Source organism: Cydia amplana, chromosome 25 (genome assembly GCF_948474715.1).
Source record: "Cydia amplana chromosome 25, ilCydAmpl1.1, whole genome shotgun sequence".
Taxonomy (NCBI): domain Eukaryota; kingdom Metazoa; phylum Arthropoda; class Insecta; order Lepidoptera; family Tortricidae; genus Cydia; species Cydia amplana.
The window spans coordinates 6,995,400-7,018,109 of NC_086093.1; the positions used below are offsets into that span (position 1 = coordinate 6,995,400).

Sequence of the window (22,710 nt, forward strand, 5' to 3'; positions counted from 1 at the left end):
GCAATTACTCCAAAGCGGTACCGCTGTTTGCCGACCCCTGCACTAGTGTTTTAACTATCAGATTACGTGACTCTGCAAAATACCCAAGTTCTTTTAATAGGACAGACAGCGCTACGGGGCCCTAATAAACTGGTTATAACTGTTATAAGATCGTGGTTTAAAAACGGTATGTCTAATAAACTATTTATAGACCCGCATGGTCTACAGCCTCTACAGGTCATCTCATTACGGTCAGAGTTCGTTTTTACCATTTAAAATGACCAAAAAAATAATATTACGACCGACGGGTCAGAAACATTGGGTTCAAACAAAGTACTTTTTCTACTCGTCGACTGCAATGCTTGAATTAAGACTTCGTATACCAAAGTGAAATCTCATACTTTTTTCACTATGGGACCCCAACTCAACTATAATATTCATTTCGATACAGTTTAGTCAACTATAATGAAATTGACCAATCGAAAGCGCGGAGCAAGTGGGCTTCATGAGTTACGAGAAGGTGTCGTTGACAAACCGGCCGGGGGCGCGGGGCGCGGGGCCGGGTCGCGTAAGAGTATGAATGTATCGCGGCTGTTCGCGCATCTTAGCTGTATACTTTTGGTTTTTTTACCTACATATATGATTCTTCTACTAGTTTTAAGTATTTTTTGTTGACTCGTAGAAAAAGTATTCTATACAATAGTGATATAATCAAGCTTTTCAATCTCGTACCTTACTTAGGCAACTCAGCAAGCTTCGTTGCCCAAACACGGTACTCGACTGAAAAGCTCTCCATTATATCACGATTGTATAAAATACTATTATATTAGCACAGAATAAATAGTACCTACTACCGTACAGAAAGGACACTTCCAACAAAACCGAAGTTTGACAGCGATTCAGGGACGAATCATGCTGTCCCTTTCTAATGTATCGCACAGATGGCACTAAAGTGTCATTCTATGGAACTTGCTAACTATGTAAACAAAAGTCACTAGTAAATTCATATTTTTGACAGTTCCAATATGGCTGTTTGTTTACATAGTTATAGCAAGTTCCATAGAATGACACTCTATTTTATCCATGTTGGCTATTTAGGGTTGTCAAAATCTGTGGTCGTGCACGCAAAGGGACGTCAAGTTGTGTCAACCCTAATAATTACTCGGAGCAATGCTGAGCCGAACGGAGCCGAGAATGCACGAAAGGAGAGTCTCCCACTGATATTAGTGTAAATTACAAAATTTACGCATAAAAATATATGTCATAAAATTATTTTGTTTTTAGCACCTATTTGTTGTTATAGCGGCAACAGAAATACAATCTATGAAAATTTCAACTGTCTAGCTATCACGGTTCATGAAATACAGCCTGGTGACAGACAGCAGACGGACAGCGGAGCTTAGTGTACGAGGGGTGTTCAAAATATTCTCGGTATGAGAATGAAAACAAACAAGTACGAAAAGTTTGATATTTTTATTTTTCAATATACTCCCCCCCTATGTTCATACACTTAAAAGATCGATCAATTATTTTTTTTAATCCCTCGTAAAAATATTTTTTATCTTTCGTGTAAAAATGCTCCTCCACTGCCGCCTTCAATGCTTCATCGTCAGAAAATTTATTTCCACGCAGATCCTTTTTAAGATTGGGGAGCAAAAAGAAGTCGCTGGGGGCTAAGTCCGGACTATACGGTGGGTGAGTAACAGTTTTAAACCCACATTCAACAATAGCTGCCTTGGCAATATGAGCAGTATGGACGGGGGCGTTGTCATGCAGAAGCAGAATACCTTTGGTTAACTTTCCTCGCCTCTTTTCTTTAATTACATCCTTTAATTGACGTAGAATGTTAGCGTAGTACTGTCCTGTGATATTTACACCTTTTTCTTTATAATCGATTAGTAATACTCCTTCACAATCCCAAAATATCGTGGCCATGACCTTGCCAGCTGAAGGGATGACCTTGAACTTCTTGGGATGAGCTGAACCCTTAATGTGCCACTGCATGGACTCTTGTTTACTCTCTGGGTCATAATGATGAACCCAGGTTTCATCTCCAGTAACTATTCTTTGCAGCACCTCATCAGGATTTTCACCGCACAGGTCAATAAAATCGGAACAACAAGCTACACGCATGTCTTTTTGAAGCCGAGTCAGCATTCGCGGAACCCATCTTGCACTTACTTTTGACATATTAAGATGGTCATGTATAATATCATGTACGGTACCAATAGAGAGATTGGTTACTTGTGCTATAGATTTTACCTTCACTCGACCATCTTCCAATATAAGTTTTTCCACTTTATCAATATTTTCTTGTGAAGTAGCTACTACAGGCCGGCCAGGTCTAGGGTCATCTTCAATACTCTCCCTTCCGCGTTTAAACTCGCTTGATCACTTTTGAATGGTAGATAAAGAAGGAGCAGACTCACGGTAAACACAATCCATTTCCTCTTTTATGGTTTTTTTATTTTTACCCTGTTTTGTCAAGAATTTTATCACGCATCGATGTTCTAATTTAGTTAACATTGTCAATTCGCACATGATGTTCATGTTTGTTCAGCAATTGCAGAAAAACAAAAGACTATCTCGGTTCAAATTATACTTTTTTTTAATGTCAATGAATAAACCTTAGCGGCCAGTAACGAAAGAAATTTTAGAAGAGGTCGTAAGATATCAATACCGAGAATATTTTGAACGCCCCTCGTAAGGCCTGAGTGAACGCTCATGTTGGGCGTGCAGCGGGGCGGGGCGTGCGGCGTGCATGTCAAACAAATGCAAGCGTATAGGAGCGGCCTTAGTGCACGCTGCTCAAATCACTTGTGAGCCCGACGCCACGCTGCACGCCCCGCCGAACGCTCCGCTCCGAGCGTCCACTCAGGCCTTACACTTAGTAATAGGGTCCCGTTTTTACCCTTTGGGTACGCAACCCTAAAAATACAATGTTATTGTACAATAGCCTTCAGATTAGATTAATCTATAAATAGCTTACGACGACCTAGCGATAGCAGATTGAAGCAATTGCGAGTTCTAAAGTCAGTGAAGTCTAACCAGATGCCTAATACTTGAAACCGGCACTTGAAATAGCAAGCTATTAAAATACCAGAAGTCTAACTGACAGACATGATATGATTGATAAGATAACGATAATATTAGTTAACTGCAAACTCTAACGTTTGTTACAAATAAGTAAACAATAAATTAATGGAACATATAGGTTACATAGGTAATCTATACTTGGTCAAGCAAATCTTATCAGTAGAAAAAGGCGGCAAATTTGAAAAATCGCGGGTTAGAAACACTACGTTTGAATTGTTCGAAAATCGCGTGTCATTATATCTTATCTGTGGAACTGCTGATTACATTTTACCTACGTTGTTCGATGTACATTGCTGTGTTTTGTTCGTTTCCTAGGGATACCATACTTTAGTTTGCTTTACATTGCTACTGATATATCCAGCTTGACAGACTATAAACAGATTACTATTATTATGACCCTTCGAACCGGATCAGGACACTGTTCAAAACATACAAACTTACATAAGTATTTTTCCTAAAGTATATCTCCCGATATATCTGAAGGCGACTGTACCCAATGGATCACACCATAGCTTAGTTTAAGCTTATATCTAGATACTGTTTAGGTACTTGTAGCATGGCCCTCGGGCCAGATGATTTAAGATTCTTATCAAGATTAAGCTGAGGATTTTCTTTCATTAGGGCGCGTAAACCCAGCAAATTCTAAAGTAATAAAAATACGGCGCGCCGTGCGAAACTTGCGACGGAAGATTTGACGATCGCGCGGGTTAATTTTAACGTTTTTCCTCAATAACTCTGAAATTATACTTCTGATTAAAACTTCGCTACACAAATCCCTCGGCTATATCATAAGCTATTTTACACTAAAATGATACTCCTATGGAATGCTGGGGAATGATATACTTACAATTGAATATAAATAAAAATTAGACATGTATTCGTGATTTTTTTCTATCGAGACAAATTTAACCTTTTTAAGGTTTTGCTTGCAGTCTGCCCTCTAAAATATAGTCTATTTTCAATATGACTACTTTCATTAAAATATGTAAAAATTCAAAATTAAATCTGCAATTTTGCGGGGAGCCCCCTATGTTAGCAACAAATAGATAGTGACGGTCAGTGGCCAAATATATCGGAAAACCTCCTTATTTATATGGTAAAACAATAAAGGTATCAATACTACGTATATATCTTTGGCCACTTTGAATGTCACCATATACTATATTATGTTGACTGATGTTTACCAGCATCGCGTAATTGTAAAAGCTGTGTATAAAAACTTTAAACCGACTACTTACTGACTATATTTTACGGCAGATAAAATTAAATAGTGATTCAAGAAGTGTTGGCGGGATTTGCGTCAAACTTGAGGCCTTGAGGTGTCAACAAGGACGGGAAACGGGTATTTCCATACCTTTGGCTATTATTAATTATTAACCTAAAGTGTACATGGGTTTTAAAATTAGCAAACAAAACGTTTGAAAAGCCTTAACCCGCCATTAAAATATAATAATAATAAATAAATAAATTCATTTATTACAGGACCATCAGGGATCATTTTTGTTAGTACTTACGACTATGCCTTATAAAATATTATATAAATATTAAAAATCTCCTCATCCTCATTAAACGCCGGTCAAATTAAAATAGAGCCTGTAACCAACTAACCACGTACTAATTTTTTTAAATGTAACAACATAAAAAGTAAATATATTTATTATTGTTATCAAAATACATGAAAAATAGACTTTTAATACAGCTCTGTATCCGACTAAGTATAACTTAACTGAAAATATTATAAATAAAACAAAACTAAAGAACTGAATCACTACATCTGTCTGTATGTTTGCGATAAACTCAAAAACTGCAGAACGGATTTTCATGCGGTTTTCACCTATCAATGAGAGTGATTTTTAAGGATGGTTTAAGTAGGTATATAATTTGTTAAGTCGCACGGGTAAAGCGAAGCTGGGGCGGTTCGCTATTAATTGACCGAAGCGTAGCGAAAGTCTACGTTTTGACTCGGGCATTTTGCTTTTGTATGTCCGGATGTTCTCCTCTACAGGTCGCAATTCTTAACCGATTTTCGTGAAATTTTGTGACCGAATTCTATGACTAAATAAAATTTTTTTGTCGATCCGGTTTTTGGAAATTTTTCAAAATGGCGGAGTCGTGATAGCTCCCGCCTAAACAAATAGTCGTATCGGTATCATAAGAGTTTTTTCTTTTTGAGATATGTTTATAGATTAAATGGCCAAAAATTCAGAAAATTTGTATCGCTGGTTTTGGCGGTATTTAGATATTTAGTTTTTACTTGAGAATGAGTAGCTAAATTTCGTCAGCTTTAGTAAGAACTATAATGGCGTATTTTGCAAACGTTCGCTTTTTTTGTTTGCATCGGGAGGTCCCTGGTTCCATCCCCAGTAATTGTATACTGCTACATAACTTTTTGTATTTTTTTAATACTTAAATTTCGTATAGTTGTTTTTTTTTTTTTTTAAATGAAAAATTTCGTATGTTTTATTTATCAAGCGCGGGTTAAGCGTATTCGTTTAATTTTTGTTTGTAGCTTTATGTAGTTTTTAATTTTTTGTTTATATTATATGTACTATACCTATATTTTAATAAATATTTTTGCCATACATTTATTCAGTTTTAAACTCTGCTCGCGAGGTCTACAGCTCACAGAGCCACTAGTTAATAATACGTATGTAATTAATTGTTTTAGTTATAGTTTTTGTTTAGTAATAACTATTAATTTTTATTTTAATGTGTTGTTTTTATTTTATAATTTTTAGACATGCTTTTTTTCTCATTAAGATAAAGATAAGATAAAAGATAGTTTATTCAAGTTGGCATAATTACAATGCGCTTATGAACGTCAAATAAAGCTAGGTAGACCATTTGTTTTTAGTGTAGTGTAGGTACCTACTTAACCATGCCAGTATTGCCAGTGAACAATGTGAAATTGATAATTTTCAGACGCTATCGATATCTAAACTAATCATAAACTTAAACGTATCGCATGACCACTCTGGTAGTTTAATTTTTCGCGCGTTATTTTGACGTTTCAAGGGCGCCATGTTTGTTTAGTCTCGCTAATGAGTTGGTAACAAGGCTGGTCACTATGTGCTAATTTTAATTGACGTTAACAGCAGGCAATTATCCGGTGCATATGTGAGGGTTCCGTTCCGGGGTCTTAATTATACTTTTTACTGCGGGAATATAGGGTCGTTGCGCTTAATAGTTTCCATCCATGCTTTAGGTTTCGTCCACTTGAATGATTGGCTAATAATTTGTTTCCTTTTTAATTTGCTACTTGCGAAATATATTTTTGAAGTGAAAACTTCTTTAGCGGCGCTGGGCACTTTTTGAGGTGGGGAAAAAATGATAAACTCGAGACAGCGTAAGGCGATCACGTGACCGTAAGGGGCGTAAGGCGATCACGTGACCGTAAGCCCCGTAAGGTGACTACTCATAATTTAAATGGCATTTAAATCAATAAAGAAAAACTCAATGTTATTTGACATTTATGTTGCGGATTCCTTTTCAAGACTCAAATTCAAATAATTTAACGTCGTCATGGCAGTAAGTATGTTCATAAACATGTCAATGAAAAAGTGTGATCTTATTTGAGTATTGTCGAGCGTAGACTGTAGCTTTTTTCTTTATATTTGTTCTCCGAAGTGAAGAAACGCAAGTCAGGAACGCGCCGGCCGCTATGTTGCCCAGAAGTCCGCTTTACCTCCAATTTACCACCAATTACCGGGATGTGTTTATGTGGAATAAAAACACATATTTAACTTTAATAATACTGGAGAGTGTTCAAGCAAAGTGCTTGGGTGGGTGAGTAAAACTCTCTGAATAAGCAACCAAGATCGGGGTTTATATAGGCAGAATATCCCGTCGTAGGTACTTTTCCAGCAACTAGGGAGTGTTACATGGAGAGTCAGTTTTATTTATTTCGACCAATCACCTTAATCTAATACATTTTATTAAATACAGTGATACAAGACTTAAAACTAGGCACATAACATTCCACACAATACATTAACATGATATAAACGGTAAAAAACACATAAAAGTAAAATTACACGAAATTACACGTAAAATCAAGATTACACTAAAACATGCATGATTAAGAGCTATTCACGACAGTCTCCCCCACGTGTGCCAACACCGTCTTCATGTGAGGAGTGGATGGGTATAAGCCGGGAAACTGGGCGGCGGACGTCACCTGCGCGGGTGCGAACAATGGCCACTCTTACATGACCATCCGGGCCGGAAAAGAGCTGGACGATTACGCCTCTGGGCCACGTTCCTCGTGGCATGGAGCTTGTTGACTGTATGGGGTTCGTATGAAGGAAAGGCCGAGGTTCTAACACGAAGATGTATTTCGGAAAAACACAATTACAAAAAATGTCGCGAGAGCGTATGTGCGTAGGCTCGCGGCCAGCAGCGGACTGCCCCGCGGCGCATAGTAACAAGTTGCATTAGATATGCTACAAACAAATATCAACCTTAATACTAAGGAATTAAAATCTAATTTAACATGACCATGATTTTTCATAAATAAGATATAACTAGGTACAGATATAACGAGCGCATCGCCAACACTCCCCACCCCAGTGCTGTCTCAGCACTAATTAACTAAAGAGATAGGTGCGATGCGTGCCGTAGACCGACGCCAAGTCCCAGTCTTGGTCTTCACCTCCACCAACCTTATGCGCCCGTCCTTACCGGCGAACACCTGAGTGACCAAACCTCTTGGCCACATGTTGCGAGGAGAGTTCGGGTCCACAACAAGAACCAGGTCGCCCACCTGCAGCGGCTTACTTTCCTCGTGCCATTTCCTTCTTGGTATGAGGTCGGGTAGGATCTCCTTCATCCACCTCTGCCAGAACATATCGGTTAGCCGCTGAGCTGTACGCCAATGTTTCCGCAGGTACAGGTCAGAGCCGTCAAAAGAACCGATAGTGGGCAGATTTGACGACGTGCCAAGAAGGAAATGGTTCGGTGTGAGTGATTCCACACCTCCATTTTCTACAGAGACGTGCATCAAGGGACGACTGTTCACTATATTCTCTACTTCCGCCATAAGCGTGCTTAGAACTTCGTCCCGTGGTGCACGCTCATTTAAAACTACTTTAAGAGACGTTTTAACGCTACGAATTAGCCTCTCCCACGCCCCACCCCAATGGGGGCTAGCGGGGGGGATAAAAGTCCACTCCATACCTTTGTTAGCACCGTAGCTTTTCAGCTCTTCGGCGTTCAGTTCCTGCATCGATCGCTGCAGCTCAGTACAGGCGCCACGCAGGTTTGTTCCGTTATCGGAGAACAGGTGTGATGGCCAGCCACGCCTGGCTGCCATCCGACGCAGCGACATTATCAGCGAGTCCGAAGTCAGAGAGGAGACTAGCTCAATGTGGATCGCGCGCACCGTCAGGCAAGTATACAAAACTCCATACCTTTTCTCGCGTCGTCGTCCCACGACGACCTCCATCGGTCCGAACAGGTCTAAACCGCAGTATGAGAATGCGCGCTGATGGTGCGCCATTCGTGCCCTCGGTAAGTCCCCCATTCGCGGAATACGCGGTTGACACTTACGGATTCTGCACAGCATACAGGATGATGCTATGAACTTCACGGTTGGTCTTAGACGTAAGATCCAGAACCGTTGTTTTACCTCATTAACTATGGTTTCTTGGTTCCCGTGCGCCAGCCTCACGTGATAATCTCGGACGATCAACTTACTCACCTGATGCCGACCATCGAGTATCACCGGCCTCTTAACATCAATAGGTACGTCTGTTACAGCATCGATGCGGCCGCTCGCCCGCAGCAGACCATGTTCGTCCAACACCGGTGACAGAGAGAGCAATCTACTAGAGCGGTGCAATGGCTTACCATTTTTAATAGTGGCGATATCTTCGCCGAAGGACTCCGTCTGTGCGTGCTGTATAAGCAATCTTTCAGCTCGTTCCATAGTACCGCAGTCGACTTGACTCTGAGTACCTTTGCATCTGTCGATAAACGCTAGTACCGTAGCTGTGGCCCGCTTCAAGCGCAACCAAGAAGAAAACCGCAATGGGTCCGGTACAGCCAGTCCAATTGAACCGTCGTGTACGACAGCAACACATTCAGGCGACGCGGCGTCTGACTGTGACAAAATCACATCTTTTGGCCATAAGGATATGTCTTCATATAAAAAATTCGGACCCGCGAACCATTCATCTAGTTGAGCGTGATCGAAAGTCTCCCGCGTAGCTAAATCCGCTACATTTAGCTTTGTAGGTATATAATTCCACTCGTCTACGCGGGATAACTCATCAATCTCGCCCAACCGGTTCGCTTCGAACGTTTTATATGAGCGCGTATTGTTACGCACCCAGTGCAACACAGTTGAACTGTCGCACCAGAAGTAACGCCGCTCGGGAACTATCTTGTGCTCCTTACCTATTGTATTAGCCAGCCTTGCGGCTAATAGTGCAGCTTGTAACTCGGCCTTAGGTACTGTCAATGGTTTCACAGGCATAACTTTACATTTACTGGCAATAAAGGCAACTTTAATGCAACCATTTATCTCCCAACGCCAATAAGCAACAGTACACATAGCCCGAGTACTACTATCACAAAACACATGCAATTGTAAGTTATTATAACCTACCTTTGCCGTACGCGTAGCGCTTGTAGCTTCTGCTACGGATTCGTAGACCTTCGTAGCGCATGACGTAGGCGCACCGTTGCCAGGCGCGATCGTCGATAGCGGCAACGTCGCGCTCGGGGTACCAGCAGATGCTCCGCTCGGGTGATCTGCCGTCTCGCTTACTCGCACAGATGGAGACTCGACATCTCCGTGGTTGTGATTGCGAATAGCTGACTGATAGCACCTTGGTATACGTATGTCGCTAATTACCTTAAGTAGGTCAATCCATTTTCGCCACTTGTTGTAAATAGCATCCGGAATGTAATCATTCCATTCTACATTTAATCGCCAGGTATCCTGCAGCATAATACGTCCCTGAATGGTGAAAGGAGATAAGAATCCTAAGATATCGAAAATCGACATTATTACCCTAAGCATAAGACGCTTTGTAGGACGCTCATCACCGTTGACAATACTTTCGGGAATCCGTTTTAATGATAAGTCGAAAGTTAACTTATCATCGACTGGATACCATATTAGCCCGAGAGTACGCTCACCTTGTTGCTGCTGATCGACTTTAAACCTTACGGCCGCTGTACCTAAGGTTTGATTTGGCAGACTATTTAAAACTGAGACACTGTTGCTAGTCCAGTTTCTCATCTCGAAACCGCCGGCACTGTGAATTGAATTTATATTTCTTACCATTTGGATGGCCGAGGCTTCGTCTGCAAAACTGTCTATGTAGTCATCTACGTAATGCGAATTACATATCGCATCGACAGCTTCCGGCATAGTTGACTCGAACCGTCGCGCGTTCAAGTTTTTGATAAACTGACTAACAAACGGACTGCAATTAGCCCCAAACGGCAGTGATGTCATTACATACGTTTTTAGTTGGTCAGTAGGCTTGTCCCTCCATAGGAACCTTAAAGCGTGTTGATCTTCGGCTCGAATCTTGATCCTTAAAAACATATCTTTGATGTCACCGGTTACTCCAATCTTGTTTTCCCTAAAGCGTAACATAATACCAAATAGTGATGACAGCAAATCGGGACCTGTTAATAAGAAATCGTTTAAACATAAGCCGTTTACCTTATTTGCCGAGTCGAAGACCAAACGCAGACGTTTTTTGTTGACGTTATCTACTCCAAAATGAGCGAGATACCATGTTTTGGGCCTCACCTGAGTATCCGACAGCTCAGATGCGTAATCATTTTGAAGTAAATGAGTCACGCGCTCCCGATACCTATCAGCAAAACCAGAGTCCTTGATCATTTTATTTTCGATACCTTTCATCCTTTTAAGAGCGCTAGGATACGAGTCAGGCATGGATGGGTGGTCCTCCTTCCACGGCAGGCCGACGTGCCAGCGGCCGGCGCGCAGCTCCGCGGACTGCTGCAGCTGCGCCACCGCGCGCGCGTCCTGCGCGTTCTGCCGCGGCGCGCACGTCACGCCCATCGTGTCCACCTTGAATGACAGCCGGACCTCCTCGTGGATCTGCCTTAACAGATCGATACCCTCTGAGGTATCCGTCGTGTGCTCCGACTCTGAAATAAAAAGGTTAGACTCGACCTGCGTGGGCGGGCGGACGCCCTGCGGCACGCACACCTTCCCATGAGCGCACCAACCCAAGGGAGTGAGGCTAGCATAACCCTCGTTATTTTTACCTTCTCTAATTTGTAAAGGCATCATTAAATGATAGTTGTCTTGACCTATTAAAATCTCAGGTTTTGAATCGGAAGTACATAATTTACCTTTAATATCTTTTAAGTGAGCAAAGTTAGCACATTTTAAAAGTGATAGACTTTGTAACGGTACACTCAAATCGTCTACACTACGCGCCCTTACATTATGCACCTTATTGTCTATACCCGTAATGTTCACATTCACAATGGTAGATTCGCGTACTAATTCGCTGCCGACAAACGCACCTTGTGTGCAAAACGTGCTAGTACGTCCAGTTAATCCCGCGCGCCGCGCTAATTTCGAACTTATTAAACTAACCGAAGAACCACCGTCCAATAAAGCCGTAGTCGAAAATACACCGTTAGGTCCATTAACGCTGATACGTACTACTTTCAGCAACACCCTTTTATCACTTGCGTTAATATGCGTCAAAGTCTCAGGTACCGATTTGGACTCGAGGTCTTGCTGCGCTGACGCACTCGTAGTAGGACATGTTGTAGAACTCGAAGGGCCCGATGATGATGATGACGCAAGCGGTGCCTCGATCTTGTTTACCGTGTAGTGCAGAAGTCGATGATGTGCTTCGCCACAATCGTCCTTATCGCAAGCAGGCGCAAGGCACGATTCTCGTTCGTGTTTGGATAATAGGCATTTATAACATAGCCCGTTTTTTCTAACGAATTGCCACCTTACTTTGCGCAGCGCTCGTTTGAATTGTTTACAATCAGTTATCTTGTGAACAGATGTTCGGCAAAAAAGGCATTTCTTATCACTTCCTTCGCCGTGCACTAATATTGTGTGGTTACGTGTGTTGTTACTGTCTTGAGTTTTATGTTTGTAACTCTCACTTTTTGTGGCAATATAGGTACTTGCAGTGGTTGAAATCTTGACTGCCTCGTCGTTAAGAAAGTCAGACATGATGACCAATCTAGGTTTTTTACCATCTTTGATTAAATTAAAGCTGTAATCTGACCACTTCGATATTAGTACTGTCGGCAGCTTAGATAAAATAATGGAAACTATGTTTACCCCCTGTAGGTGCTCCTCTTGACCGACTGCTCGTACTGCTTCCACGTAGTTTTGAACTTTTAACGCGAACGTAATAATGTCTTTGTGGTAATCTTGGTGTAATGGTTGAAGCTTTTTAATGTCGTACAATATGCGGGAAATGATGCACTCGGAGTTACCATATCGTAGTTCCAACGCCGAGATGACTTTCTCAGGTGACGTGGCACTTATAAACAAAGCGTTGACTGCATCCTTAGCGGCTCCGCGCAAACATTTTCTAAGCCTCCAAAGGTTCTCCTTATCGGTGAATTTACATAGCTCAGTGGACTCGTAATATGCTTGTTTAAACTGCAACCATTCTAAATAATCGCCAGAGAACTCGGGGAGATCTTTTGGCGTGCTGAGTCGACTGAGTAAGCTGGTATTCGGTGCACTGGCAGTGGAGATGTTCTTCACAGCATCGGCCATAACTTGTATCGCATTGTTGAGTGCCATGACGGTGCCGTCGGGCGGCGGCAGCGGAGCGGGCGGCACGGGCGCCGGGGCTGGCGCGGGCGTGGCGGCGCGTGGCGCTGGGCCGGGTACGGGCAGCATATGTGGCATTTGCTGATGCAACTCACCCATGTTAATAATTCCATTATCGGGGGCTGGCTGCAGATCGTCTTGCGGTTCCAAGTTGCTCTGATTATCCACCCAATTTGCGACGTGACTTCGAGAATAGCTCCTTCGACTTACTTGTGAACCGTACTCTTGTTCCTCGTCGTCCAGCTCTGCTAATTGAGCATCCAGAGTCTTATCGATGATCTCCATCTGTATGGCAGCTTTTTGTTTTGCGGCTTCTAATAAAAGTTGCTTCTTCTTTGCTGTTCTAGAAGCCGATGAAGTTCTTGAGCCCTTGCTGCTAGAAGCTTTGCTGGCATACGAAGCAGAAGTATGAAGCATTTTCTTGCGCAATTCTGCCGCGGTTGGTTCAGACTTCACGCTACCCTCCGTTGTTTTTATGATAACTAAATCTTTCGGAACACTTGAAGCTGGCTTAATATCTTCCAACCTGACTGTAGAACTATGACCATAAGGTGCTTCACTCGGCTGGCCCGTTTGAGACATCCTTTGTTCTTCTTCTAGAAGCCTCCTTAATTGTTCTGCACGGCGCGCTTTCGACCTACGCGTTTCGATCGTGGTCGGAGTGCGGTGCATGGATCCGGTTTGAAGACCACTTTGTTGACTGTATGGGGTTCGTATGAAGGAAAGGCCGAGGTTCTAACACGAAGATGTATTTCGGAAAAACACAATTACAAAAAATGTCGCGAGAGCGTATGTGCGTAGGCTCGCGGCCAGCAGCGGACTGCCCCGCGGCGCATAGTAACAAGTTGCATTAGATATGCTACAAACAAATATCAACCTTAATACTAAGGAATTAAAATCTAATTTAACATGACCATGATTTTTCATAAATAAGATATAACTAGGTACAGATATAACGAGCGCATCGCCAACAGAGCTATCCGCTACGATGACTACGTCGCCTTCATGCAGTTTTTTCACGTTCTGATGAGCACCAGGCCGGGGGAGGAGGCTGGGTCGGTATTCCCGCTGCCAGCGCCTCCAAAAATGGTCGGCTAGCGTTTGCGCTGTTCTCCACGAAGAGAGTGACATAGTTGCGTCTGTGAAGACGCCCAGTGGCGACATGGAGCTCGATCGACCGATAAGAAAGTGATTCGGCGTCAGGGCTTCGATGTCTAAGTCTGGATTCACTGGTGTCAGCGGTCTAGAATTGACTATGTGCTCTGATTCTAACAATAACGTATGTAGAACTTCTTCGTGGGGTGCTCTTTCTTTCAGAACTACTTTTAGTGCGGTTTTTACGCTGCCCACGAGCCGTTCCCAGGCACCGCCAGCGGAGGGGTTGCCGGGTGGAATTTTCTTCCATTTTATGGCTCGCTCGGTCAAAAAGGGCTTGAGAATGTCGGGCAGCGTCTTTATGGCCTCTGCTAATTCTCGTTCCGCGCCGCAGAAGTTGGTGGCGTTGTCGGAATAGAGAACTATAGGCGTGCCGCGTCGCGCTATCATTCGGCGTAGCGACAGTATCATGGAGGATGCCGAAAGTGAGGCGGCAAGCTCCAGATGTACAGCTATTTTGTGTAGCGGAGATTTCTTCGGGAGTGGCCGCCCAGTTTCCAGCAGCTTAAATTCCTCTGGAAATGCGGCATGTTGACTCCGTCGAATTAGCAATGTCTCTGCTAAACCTAAATACCCCTTATTGGTCTCTGTTTTCTTAGGTAGCGATAAGGCCTTAAATGCCTCGGCGGCAACCAGAACACTAGCGGTGGCGCGAACTACTTGTGCGTTATCTATGAATGATCGCCACGCGGGTGCGAGCGAGACGGGTATAGGCGAGTCCCAATCGACTCCCGTTCTCCATATCTCTGGCATTAAGGTTTTCCCTAACACCGATATGGGACTTACGTAATGGATCGGATCGAATATCGACATCGCGCTACTCGTGACCTGCCGTTTTGTAGGTAACTTTTGACCGTTAATGACGTCTTCGGGCGTATTTCGAAAGTTTACGTTGCAACCTAAGGTGTCACGCTTGTGATTCCATTTCAAACCTAAGGTACGTTCGCTCTCGTTCGCGCCTAACAGAGACGTTTCCTCTTTGCTATTAACTACGTCAGCAATTACCGCAGGATGGTTCGATGCGAACCCGCGAAGTTCGAATGACGCGCGCATATTAAGCTCGTAAACATCGTTTACTACGCGTCTAGCGTCCTCTTCGGACGTGTCGAGGGCGATCAACATGTCGTCCATGTACGTATTCTTTATCGTTTTTTCAGCTGCGATCGGATATTCTTTACTATGCGTTTTTGCGTTTTCGTTTTTGACGTATAACGCGGTTGTCGGCGACGCTGCCGATTCAAATATAAGCCGCTTCATCCTATATTCTTGCGGTGGAGAGGTGCGGTCCTCCCCCCGCCAAACGAAACGTAACGCATCGCGATCTTGCTCTATTATTTCGATCTGTAAAAACATCTCTTTGACGTCGGCTATCACCGCGATTTTGCCTTCGCGGAAGCGCACTAATACGCCAAAAAGTGACTCCAACAGGTCGGGGCCAACCAACAGCGCGCTATTCAGCGAGCGTCCGTGAGCTGTGGCGGCCGCGTCCCAAACTAATCGCATTTTGCCGCGTTGCGGGTGAAAAGTTGGGAAATGCGCTAGATACCACGTCCGGGGTGCATCGGGGGGCGGCGGCGAGTCCATTTTCTCCGCGTAACCTTTGTCAAGCAAATTGTTCATATGCTTCGCATATTCGGCTTTAAGATTCGCATCGTGGTCTAGCTTTCGTTCTAGACTGTGCAGCCGTTTCAATGCTTGCGCTCGGTTATCGGGGAGTTTCTCGTCATCTGATCGCCACAGTAAGCCCGATCGATACCTATTCTCCCCCGGTATCTTTTCGCAGGTGGCTTTTAATAAATCTAGCGCGCGTTGATCGGGATCGGCCCGAGGTAACTTCTGTGAAACGCCTAATGATTCTATGTCAAAATGCCGTTTCATAAGCTGTAAGGCTTCGTCCTCCGCGGTATTAGGCCGTGCGTGCCCTACAAACTGTACCGCGGCGCGACGTGTACGGTCGGGACCGTGTAAAACCCATCCTAGCCTGGTTAAACTCGCGACCGGAAGGTTAGGCGGACCGTCTATAATTTGCCGAGTAACGATGAGATGCCAGTTATCTTGACCTATCACGATAGTAGGTACTGCGGGAGGGTAACTTAATTCGTCCGCGATTTTAGATAAATGATCGCACTTATCCACTAAGTCTCGCGGTACGCCCTGCGCTCCTAAACCTACATCGCAAACTGTGTACGTCTCCATCATTTCCATATGTCGGCTACAAAAACCCCGTATTGCGACCCGTAACGCATACGAATCTGGGTCTCGTACTACACCGCCTATGCCTTCTATCTCTAACGTTTCACCGCGCACGCGCGGCGCGATTCTGTCCGCAGTTTCGTGTAGCATCAAAGTCATTGCCGCGCCTTCGTCAAGTAGCGCAAGGGTTTGGACGGTACCTAACGGTCCCGACACCTCTACTGGCATGATTTTGAGATACGTCTGCGGCAGTCTAACATTGAGTACTGCAGGTGCCGCCGGAGCACTATTACCGTTCGCGGACGCGGCCGCGCTTAATCCGTGTAATAGTTTGTTATGTCCGGCTTCGCACTGACTCATGCCACACGCGACATATTTACATTTAAAAGACGTACGGTGATTCGCGCCTAAACATCTATAGCACAATCTGGCACCCTTTGCCAAGTCCCATCGCTCAGATATAGTCGCGGCTAGAAATTTCGAACACGCACTAACTTTGTGTTCTTTGCCGTTCTTACATATGGCGCACGCATCGCGCGAGACAGAGACAGACGATATCTGTCGTTTGGGCTTAGCTCCGGTTGACGCTGGCTTTTTCTTTAAATTACCATCGCGGTGCTTCACTTGAGCTATAGTCGATTTACTAGGACGCGATCTACTTCCCGTATCACGTGTGTATGTTTCGTGGGAATCTGACTCCGAATCCGAACTATATTCACGGTAGAACGCGGGGGCGCGAGACCCAGAGAGAGCTTGGCTCGATCGTCTCGGTTCGTGCACAGAGGAAACCGCATTCACTGCAGTCCGTGATTTCGAATCCGACCTATTGTCACGGTAGAACGCGGGGGCACGAGACCCAGAGAGAGCACGGCTCGATCGTCTCGGTTCGCGCACAGAGGATACCGCATTCACTGCATTCCGTGATCTATTGGACGGCTTATGTCGGTTTACGCGCTTGGCCGCAGTGCTAATTTCGTTAAGAAACTCGGATATCGCAACTAACCCGGGTGATTCTACGTTAGACTGCCTGTATTTGGCCCATTCATAGCGCACTATCAGATTCAATTTATCCACGATTTTATTTACAAGCTCAGGCGCGTGTAAATATTGTTCTTGACGCAACGATCGAATGGTGGCGACGGCGTTCGCGATATGCGCGGCAAATGAGGCGATATTCGCATTGTCTTCGGACAAACGCGGCATGCGTTTGATGTTATGTATTTCCGTAAGAACAATTTCCTCAGGGTCGCCGAACTGCCGTTCTAGCGCTTCCATTATTTCGTACGGATCCTGAACCGTATACATGATTGATTTTACGGCGGTCCGAGCTTCGCCCTTAAGTGCGCGCCTAATCCGACTCACGTTATTGACGGCACTAAACATGGGCGACGTATCCTCGAACTCTGCCCTAAATGATATCCACTCGGTGATATCTCCGCCGAATGCGGGTAATTCTGGCGGTTTATGGTACATTGGCGCGTAGGTACCGTGCGGTACCTCTAAAAAGCGCGGTTGAGGTCTGCTAGCCCGATCGGCGGCTGCACGCGGCGCGGTCTCTTTCGGCGGCGGGATTTTAACGTTTTCACTCGCGATCTCGCGCTGTAACCTAGCTTGTCGTTCTACCCAACTTCTAGTCCGTTCTTCGACGGTCGCGTCACTGCTGCCGACAGACTGCGCCTTCAGTTGCGCAACCTGCAGCCTTAACTTTGCAGTGTCGGACTCTGCCTTAGCAACGGTTAGAGTGGCTTTATGAACCTCGAGCTCGGCCATTAGCACGGCTAATTTCTTATCGCGTTCCCTATTTACCGATTCGCGATTTCTTTTTGACGATTCGCGATCAGACGGCGCCCGCGGCGGCGGCGCGACATCGGTGTCTTTATGCACTAGCGTATTTGACCTACTGCGAACTAATACCGTATTGTCGAACGCTTCCGAGTGTACCGACTCGTTCTCACCGGTAGTGTTCCGGTTGCCACTGGTGCCCTTACTCCACGTATTTGTCTCGCCGGACGTAGTCTTTCCGGCCGAGGGGGTAGGGGTGTCCATGTTCGGTGCGGGGGCAGGCTGGCCCTTGGTGCGCGAGCGAAGGCTTCGTGCTTCCTTTTCGGACATCTTCTTCTTGGAACCACTTCACTTTACACTTTACACACGCGGGGGGTCCCTAACTATATACCTGCCTACGCCTATGATCTGACGTTACAGAGCGCAACGTCGATGCCCTAAGCGTGGATCCCTCGTGGCACTGAGTCTCCCGCAATGGCAAAGTGCAATGCCTAGAGCGTTTGAAAGCAGTGTGTTGGTATCAACCATGTGACACATGCAACGAAAGTTGCCAGGACGCGTGAGTGGAGGAAAACCTACAACACTGCACGGTCCGTCCGGCAAGCCGGTAATTGGGGTATGGAAAGGTTATTGGGGTAGGGTCTGAACCGAAGCGAACTTCTAGGCTCAGCGCGTACTTTATTCTTTCTTGCCGTCTGAGTTAAGCAATAGTTCGCTTGAAACTCAGCGCGTACTTTATTCTTTCTTGCTGTCTGAGTTAAGCAATAGTTCGCTTGAAACTCAGCGCGTACGTGTTTCTTTCTTCATTCGGCAGCGAAGGACCAAACTGTCGAGCGTAGACTGTAGCTTTTTTCTTTATATTTGTTCTCCGAAGTGAAGAAACGCAAGTCAGGAACGCGCCGGCCGCTATGTTGCCCAGAAGTCCGCTTTACCTCCAATTTACCACCAATTACCGGGATGTGTTTATGTGGAATAAAAACACATATTTAACTTTAATAATACTGGAGAGTGTTCAAGCAAAGTGCTTGGGTGGGTGAGTAAAACTCTCTGAATAAGCAACCAAGATCGGGGTTTATATAGGCAGAATATCCCGTCGTAGGTACTTTTCCAGCAACTAGGGAGTGTTACATGGAGAGTCAGTTTTATTTATTTCGACCAATCACCTTAATCTAATACATTTTATTAAATACAGTGATACAAGACTTAAAACTAGGCACATAACATTCCACACAATACATTAACATGATATAAACGGTAAAAAACACATAAAAGTAAAATTACACGAAATTACACGTAAAATCAAGATTACACTAAAACATGCATGATTAAGAGCTATTCACGACAAGTATGATAATAATATATAATAAATAAATAGAATACCTCCGCTAAACGTATGTATCGTGTTACCGGGCGTCGGTAACATAGTGAGGTGAGTTTTCACTTCTATCGGCACTCCCGGAGTGCAACCGTTGTTGCTTGTTTATGTAAATAGATATATTGTTTTGACATTAAGGATAATAAGTCCAAATTTGTGCAGCAATATAGGTTTTTATTCAAATTTCGTCAACTGTACAAAAAATAGAGCTGGACGAAAACTAGTTAATGATCCTACTTTAAATTTAATATATACATATACCTAACTATAAGCTATAGTTTAACTAGTGGCTCTGTGAGAAGGTAATGTAAGCATATGATATGAATCTAATAAAAAAGGGTATATACGTATAAAATGAAAGCACGTGCTAAACGTATTTCCAATATTTTACCTTCGGTTCTTTATTTACCTACGAGTACTTTACTGCGCGTGCGACGAAGTAAATTAAATTTATCTATCGACGAGTGACGAGTTTGACATGCGCCATGATTTGCGCGTTAAAACAATTACAATATAACACAATACATTATCTTTAATTGCACAATTAGCGGAATCTCTGAATAAATATACCTAGGAACACATATAAAGATGAATTTACCTCATCTTTCTCTCCAAAAAAGCTTCAAAAAAGCTAAATGCGTTCCATTCGACGAATTTGCAAATACAATTCTAAAAAAGCTTTTTTATTGGTACTCGCCGCCTACAATCCCAGATGTGTCTACCACTGGATATAAATCATTTATATTTCCGACATACAGTGGGTGCCTATCTAGATAAGTATAAAATTCAAATGAAACGTCCATTAAATATGTATTATTTAAAATCATCACTTAAAAGCTTTTAAGGTTTAAGAGTAAGAGGTTGATATTCCATATTTTCTAATAACATATGAATAACATATGAAACAAGTTAGCCTTTCTAAAATACCTATATAATAAGCCTAAAAAACGAAATAATTATTAGTCCCAATAATGGATGGGAATAAATGTACTGTAAAATGTTGTACGATACACGTGCGAATAGGTAATTCGCAACTCGTGTCGATTTAAACACTCCCTTCGGTCGTGTTTTAATTTATCGCCACTCGTTTCGAATTTCCTCTTTTCCGCACTTGTATCGTAAATAACTATTATGTTTCATTGACCTACCATTGTAGTTGCTATAATAACCTTTTATCACTATTATAATAACAAAAACAAAAAAAAAAATTCGCTGGACCCTAATATTTAGGGTAGGTATGTAGTGTTCTTAAATATATTAGTGTTTCTTTTTCCATATAGAAAAGAAAAACGGAAATAAATATTGACGGTTTAAACACAAGGCACACACTACGATGACAAGGTTGCATAAGTGCCTAGCTATCCGCAAATAGTAGCAGAGAAAGTGATTGTTAAAATAAACTACAACTATTATTATGCATTCATTTTGCTCCACATTTCCACGTCGGTGCATTCTATTTTAAAATAACCGCAGCCGTCTCTATTAGCCCATAATCCCTTCAAATTAGGTCACTGTCAACTCAAATAAACATAATGCCTACAGAAATCCGCGTATTACGATTATGACTTCCCGTATAATTAAAAAATCTAGTTTTTAGTGAACTTATCATTAAAATACTCACGTATCGTCTTCTGCATCTTCTGTGTCGTCAAACTCTACGCTAATTTCTTCTTCTATTATCTCTATTATTTCTTCTTCACACTCACTGACCTCGCTCTCGCTCTCGCTCTCACTCTCACTTTTCACTACACTAGTTTCGTCATCCTGCTTATCACTATCTATGAATCCACTGTCACTATTATCACTAGATATTCTTTTCAGTTCGTCCACAACTTCGATGGTTAATGGTTCTTCGTTTTCGTTAATGTTTATTATTGTCTTATTTTCATTTTCGTTTCTGGATACTACCACACCGCCTAGAAGTTCGTCGTTGTCCGGCAGAGAATCTTCTAGATATTCCTCGTCTTCTTCTGAAGTTAACGATTCAAAGGATGAGTTATCGTCATCAGTTTGTTGTTCACCGTCATCGAAAATGATATGTTTTCGAAATGTGACGCGCTTTTTTTCGCAATCGGATCTGTCATCGTCTGAGCAGCCTTCAGTATCAGACTTGGGCAGTTTTAAATTCGACTTCTTTTTAAATGCAGGCGACTCTTCATCTTTAGAATCTAAGCTCACTTTATCGTCGTTTTCTTTTTCCAGAAGTTTCTCCAGTTCGCCTTGGAGCTCGGCTTTGTAGTTGTTATTGTTTGTTGTGTGTGTATCGTCGACGGTTTCGTAGACATGTTGCTTGCTGTCGTTGGCTCCCATGTCCTTGATCTCATCGATGGTGCAGTCTATGCTGCGCGCTATCTCCCGCAGCAGTGCCTCGGCGTGGCGCTTCTCCGAGTCATCGGGCGCGTCGGACACGTACACGAGCGACACGTGTTTCTCGGGTCGGGCGTACTTTTGCAGGACGAGCGCCTTCACGAACTCAGCGGGATCTGCGTCAGTCGACTGAGCCGGAGTATTTCTGGCTGCGACGTCATCCTTCAGTTTCGTATCGCAATCGGACAAGCTTCGTTGCAGATTGCAGGGCGTCTCTTTCTGCGGGCTCACGCGGCAAGACTCCGCACGCGCGGTTTTTCTTTTGTTTTTCTTTCGTTTCCCCGCCATGATTTCGAAGATGGCGCCGACGCCCGACTTTTGATTGTAATTCGTTTCGGGTATGAGTAGGTTCACTACATCTTTTCTGAGCGTGTCGTTCGTTGGGCTATTCTCGGGCGACCGAGAGTCGACTGAGGTGCGCTCGGGGGCACCGGCGTCGCTCGGCGGTTTCCGCGGGGCTTCGGGCTCGGCCTTCCCGCCTTTTCGTTTGAATATCTTGAACATGCTGGATCGGTCCAGCGCGTTCGACGCGCGAATATTAACTGTTTAGGAAACAGAATTCGCGAACGGCGTCATGTTATTTATGTGCTGGAAAGAAACATAGTATGCGATGTGTTGTGGAATTATTGGAATTATTTTGGCAATAATTCAGTTTTAATTACGGTTTATGATACTACATATAACTAGTTTCCATACCAACGTGTTACTATAAAAATAGCTGTCCTAGAATGAATCATAAAGAGCTTAGAAATATTTGACACTCAGCCATTAAAATTGATAGTCAATCTACCTTCATTTTCTATGAAATATGAATCATGTTGCAACATTAGCAAAAGTTTACAAATATGTATGTAATAAAAATGTTTTTAAAGGCTTCAACCGTCTCGTTTCTTGGTAATTTATTTTTGTGGATTCTGATAGCACTTTCGTTATTAATTTAAAATGTGTGTACTTTTAC

The 22,710-nt window shown here is 43.5% G+C and overlaps 2 protein-coding genes across 3 annotated transcripts in view; both read right to left on the minus strand.

The window, feature by feature from the left end:
- The window catches only part of LOC134659621 (myosin-7B), a 55,273-nt gene extending 32,935 nt beyond the window's left edge, over positions 1 to 22,338 (minus strand). Inside the window, exon 1 of the mRNA XM_063515303.1 lies at positions 21,007 to 22,338. Coding sequence (XP_063371373.1) covers positions 21,007 to 22,256 — 1,250 coding nt within the window. The 5' untranslated portion in view covers positions 22,257 to 22,338. The remainder of the gene's footprint in view (positions 1 to 21,006) is intronic.
- Positions 1 to 22,710, minus strand: part of LOC134659619 (heterogeneous nuclear ribonucleoprotein A3-like) — a 124,537-nt gene that overhangs the window by 67,529 nt on the left and 34,298 nt on the right. The window lies entirely within an intron of this gene.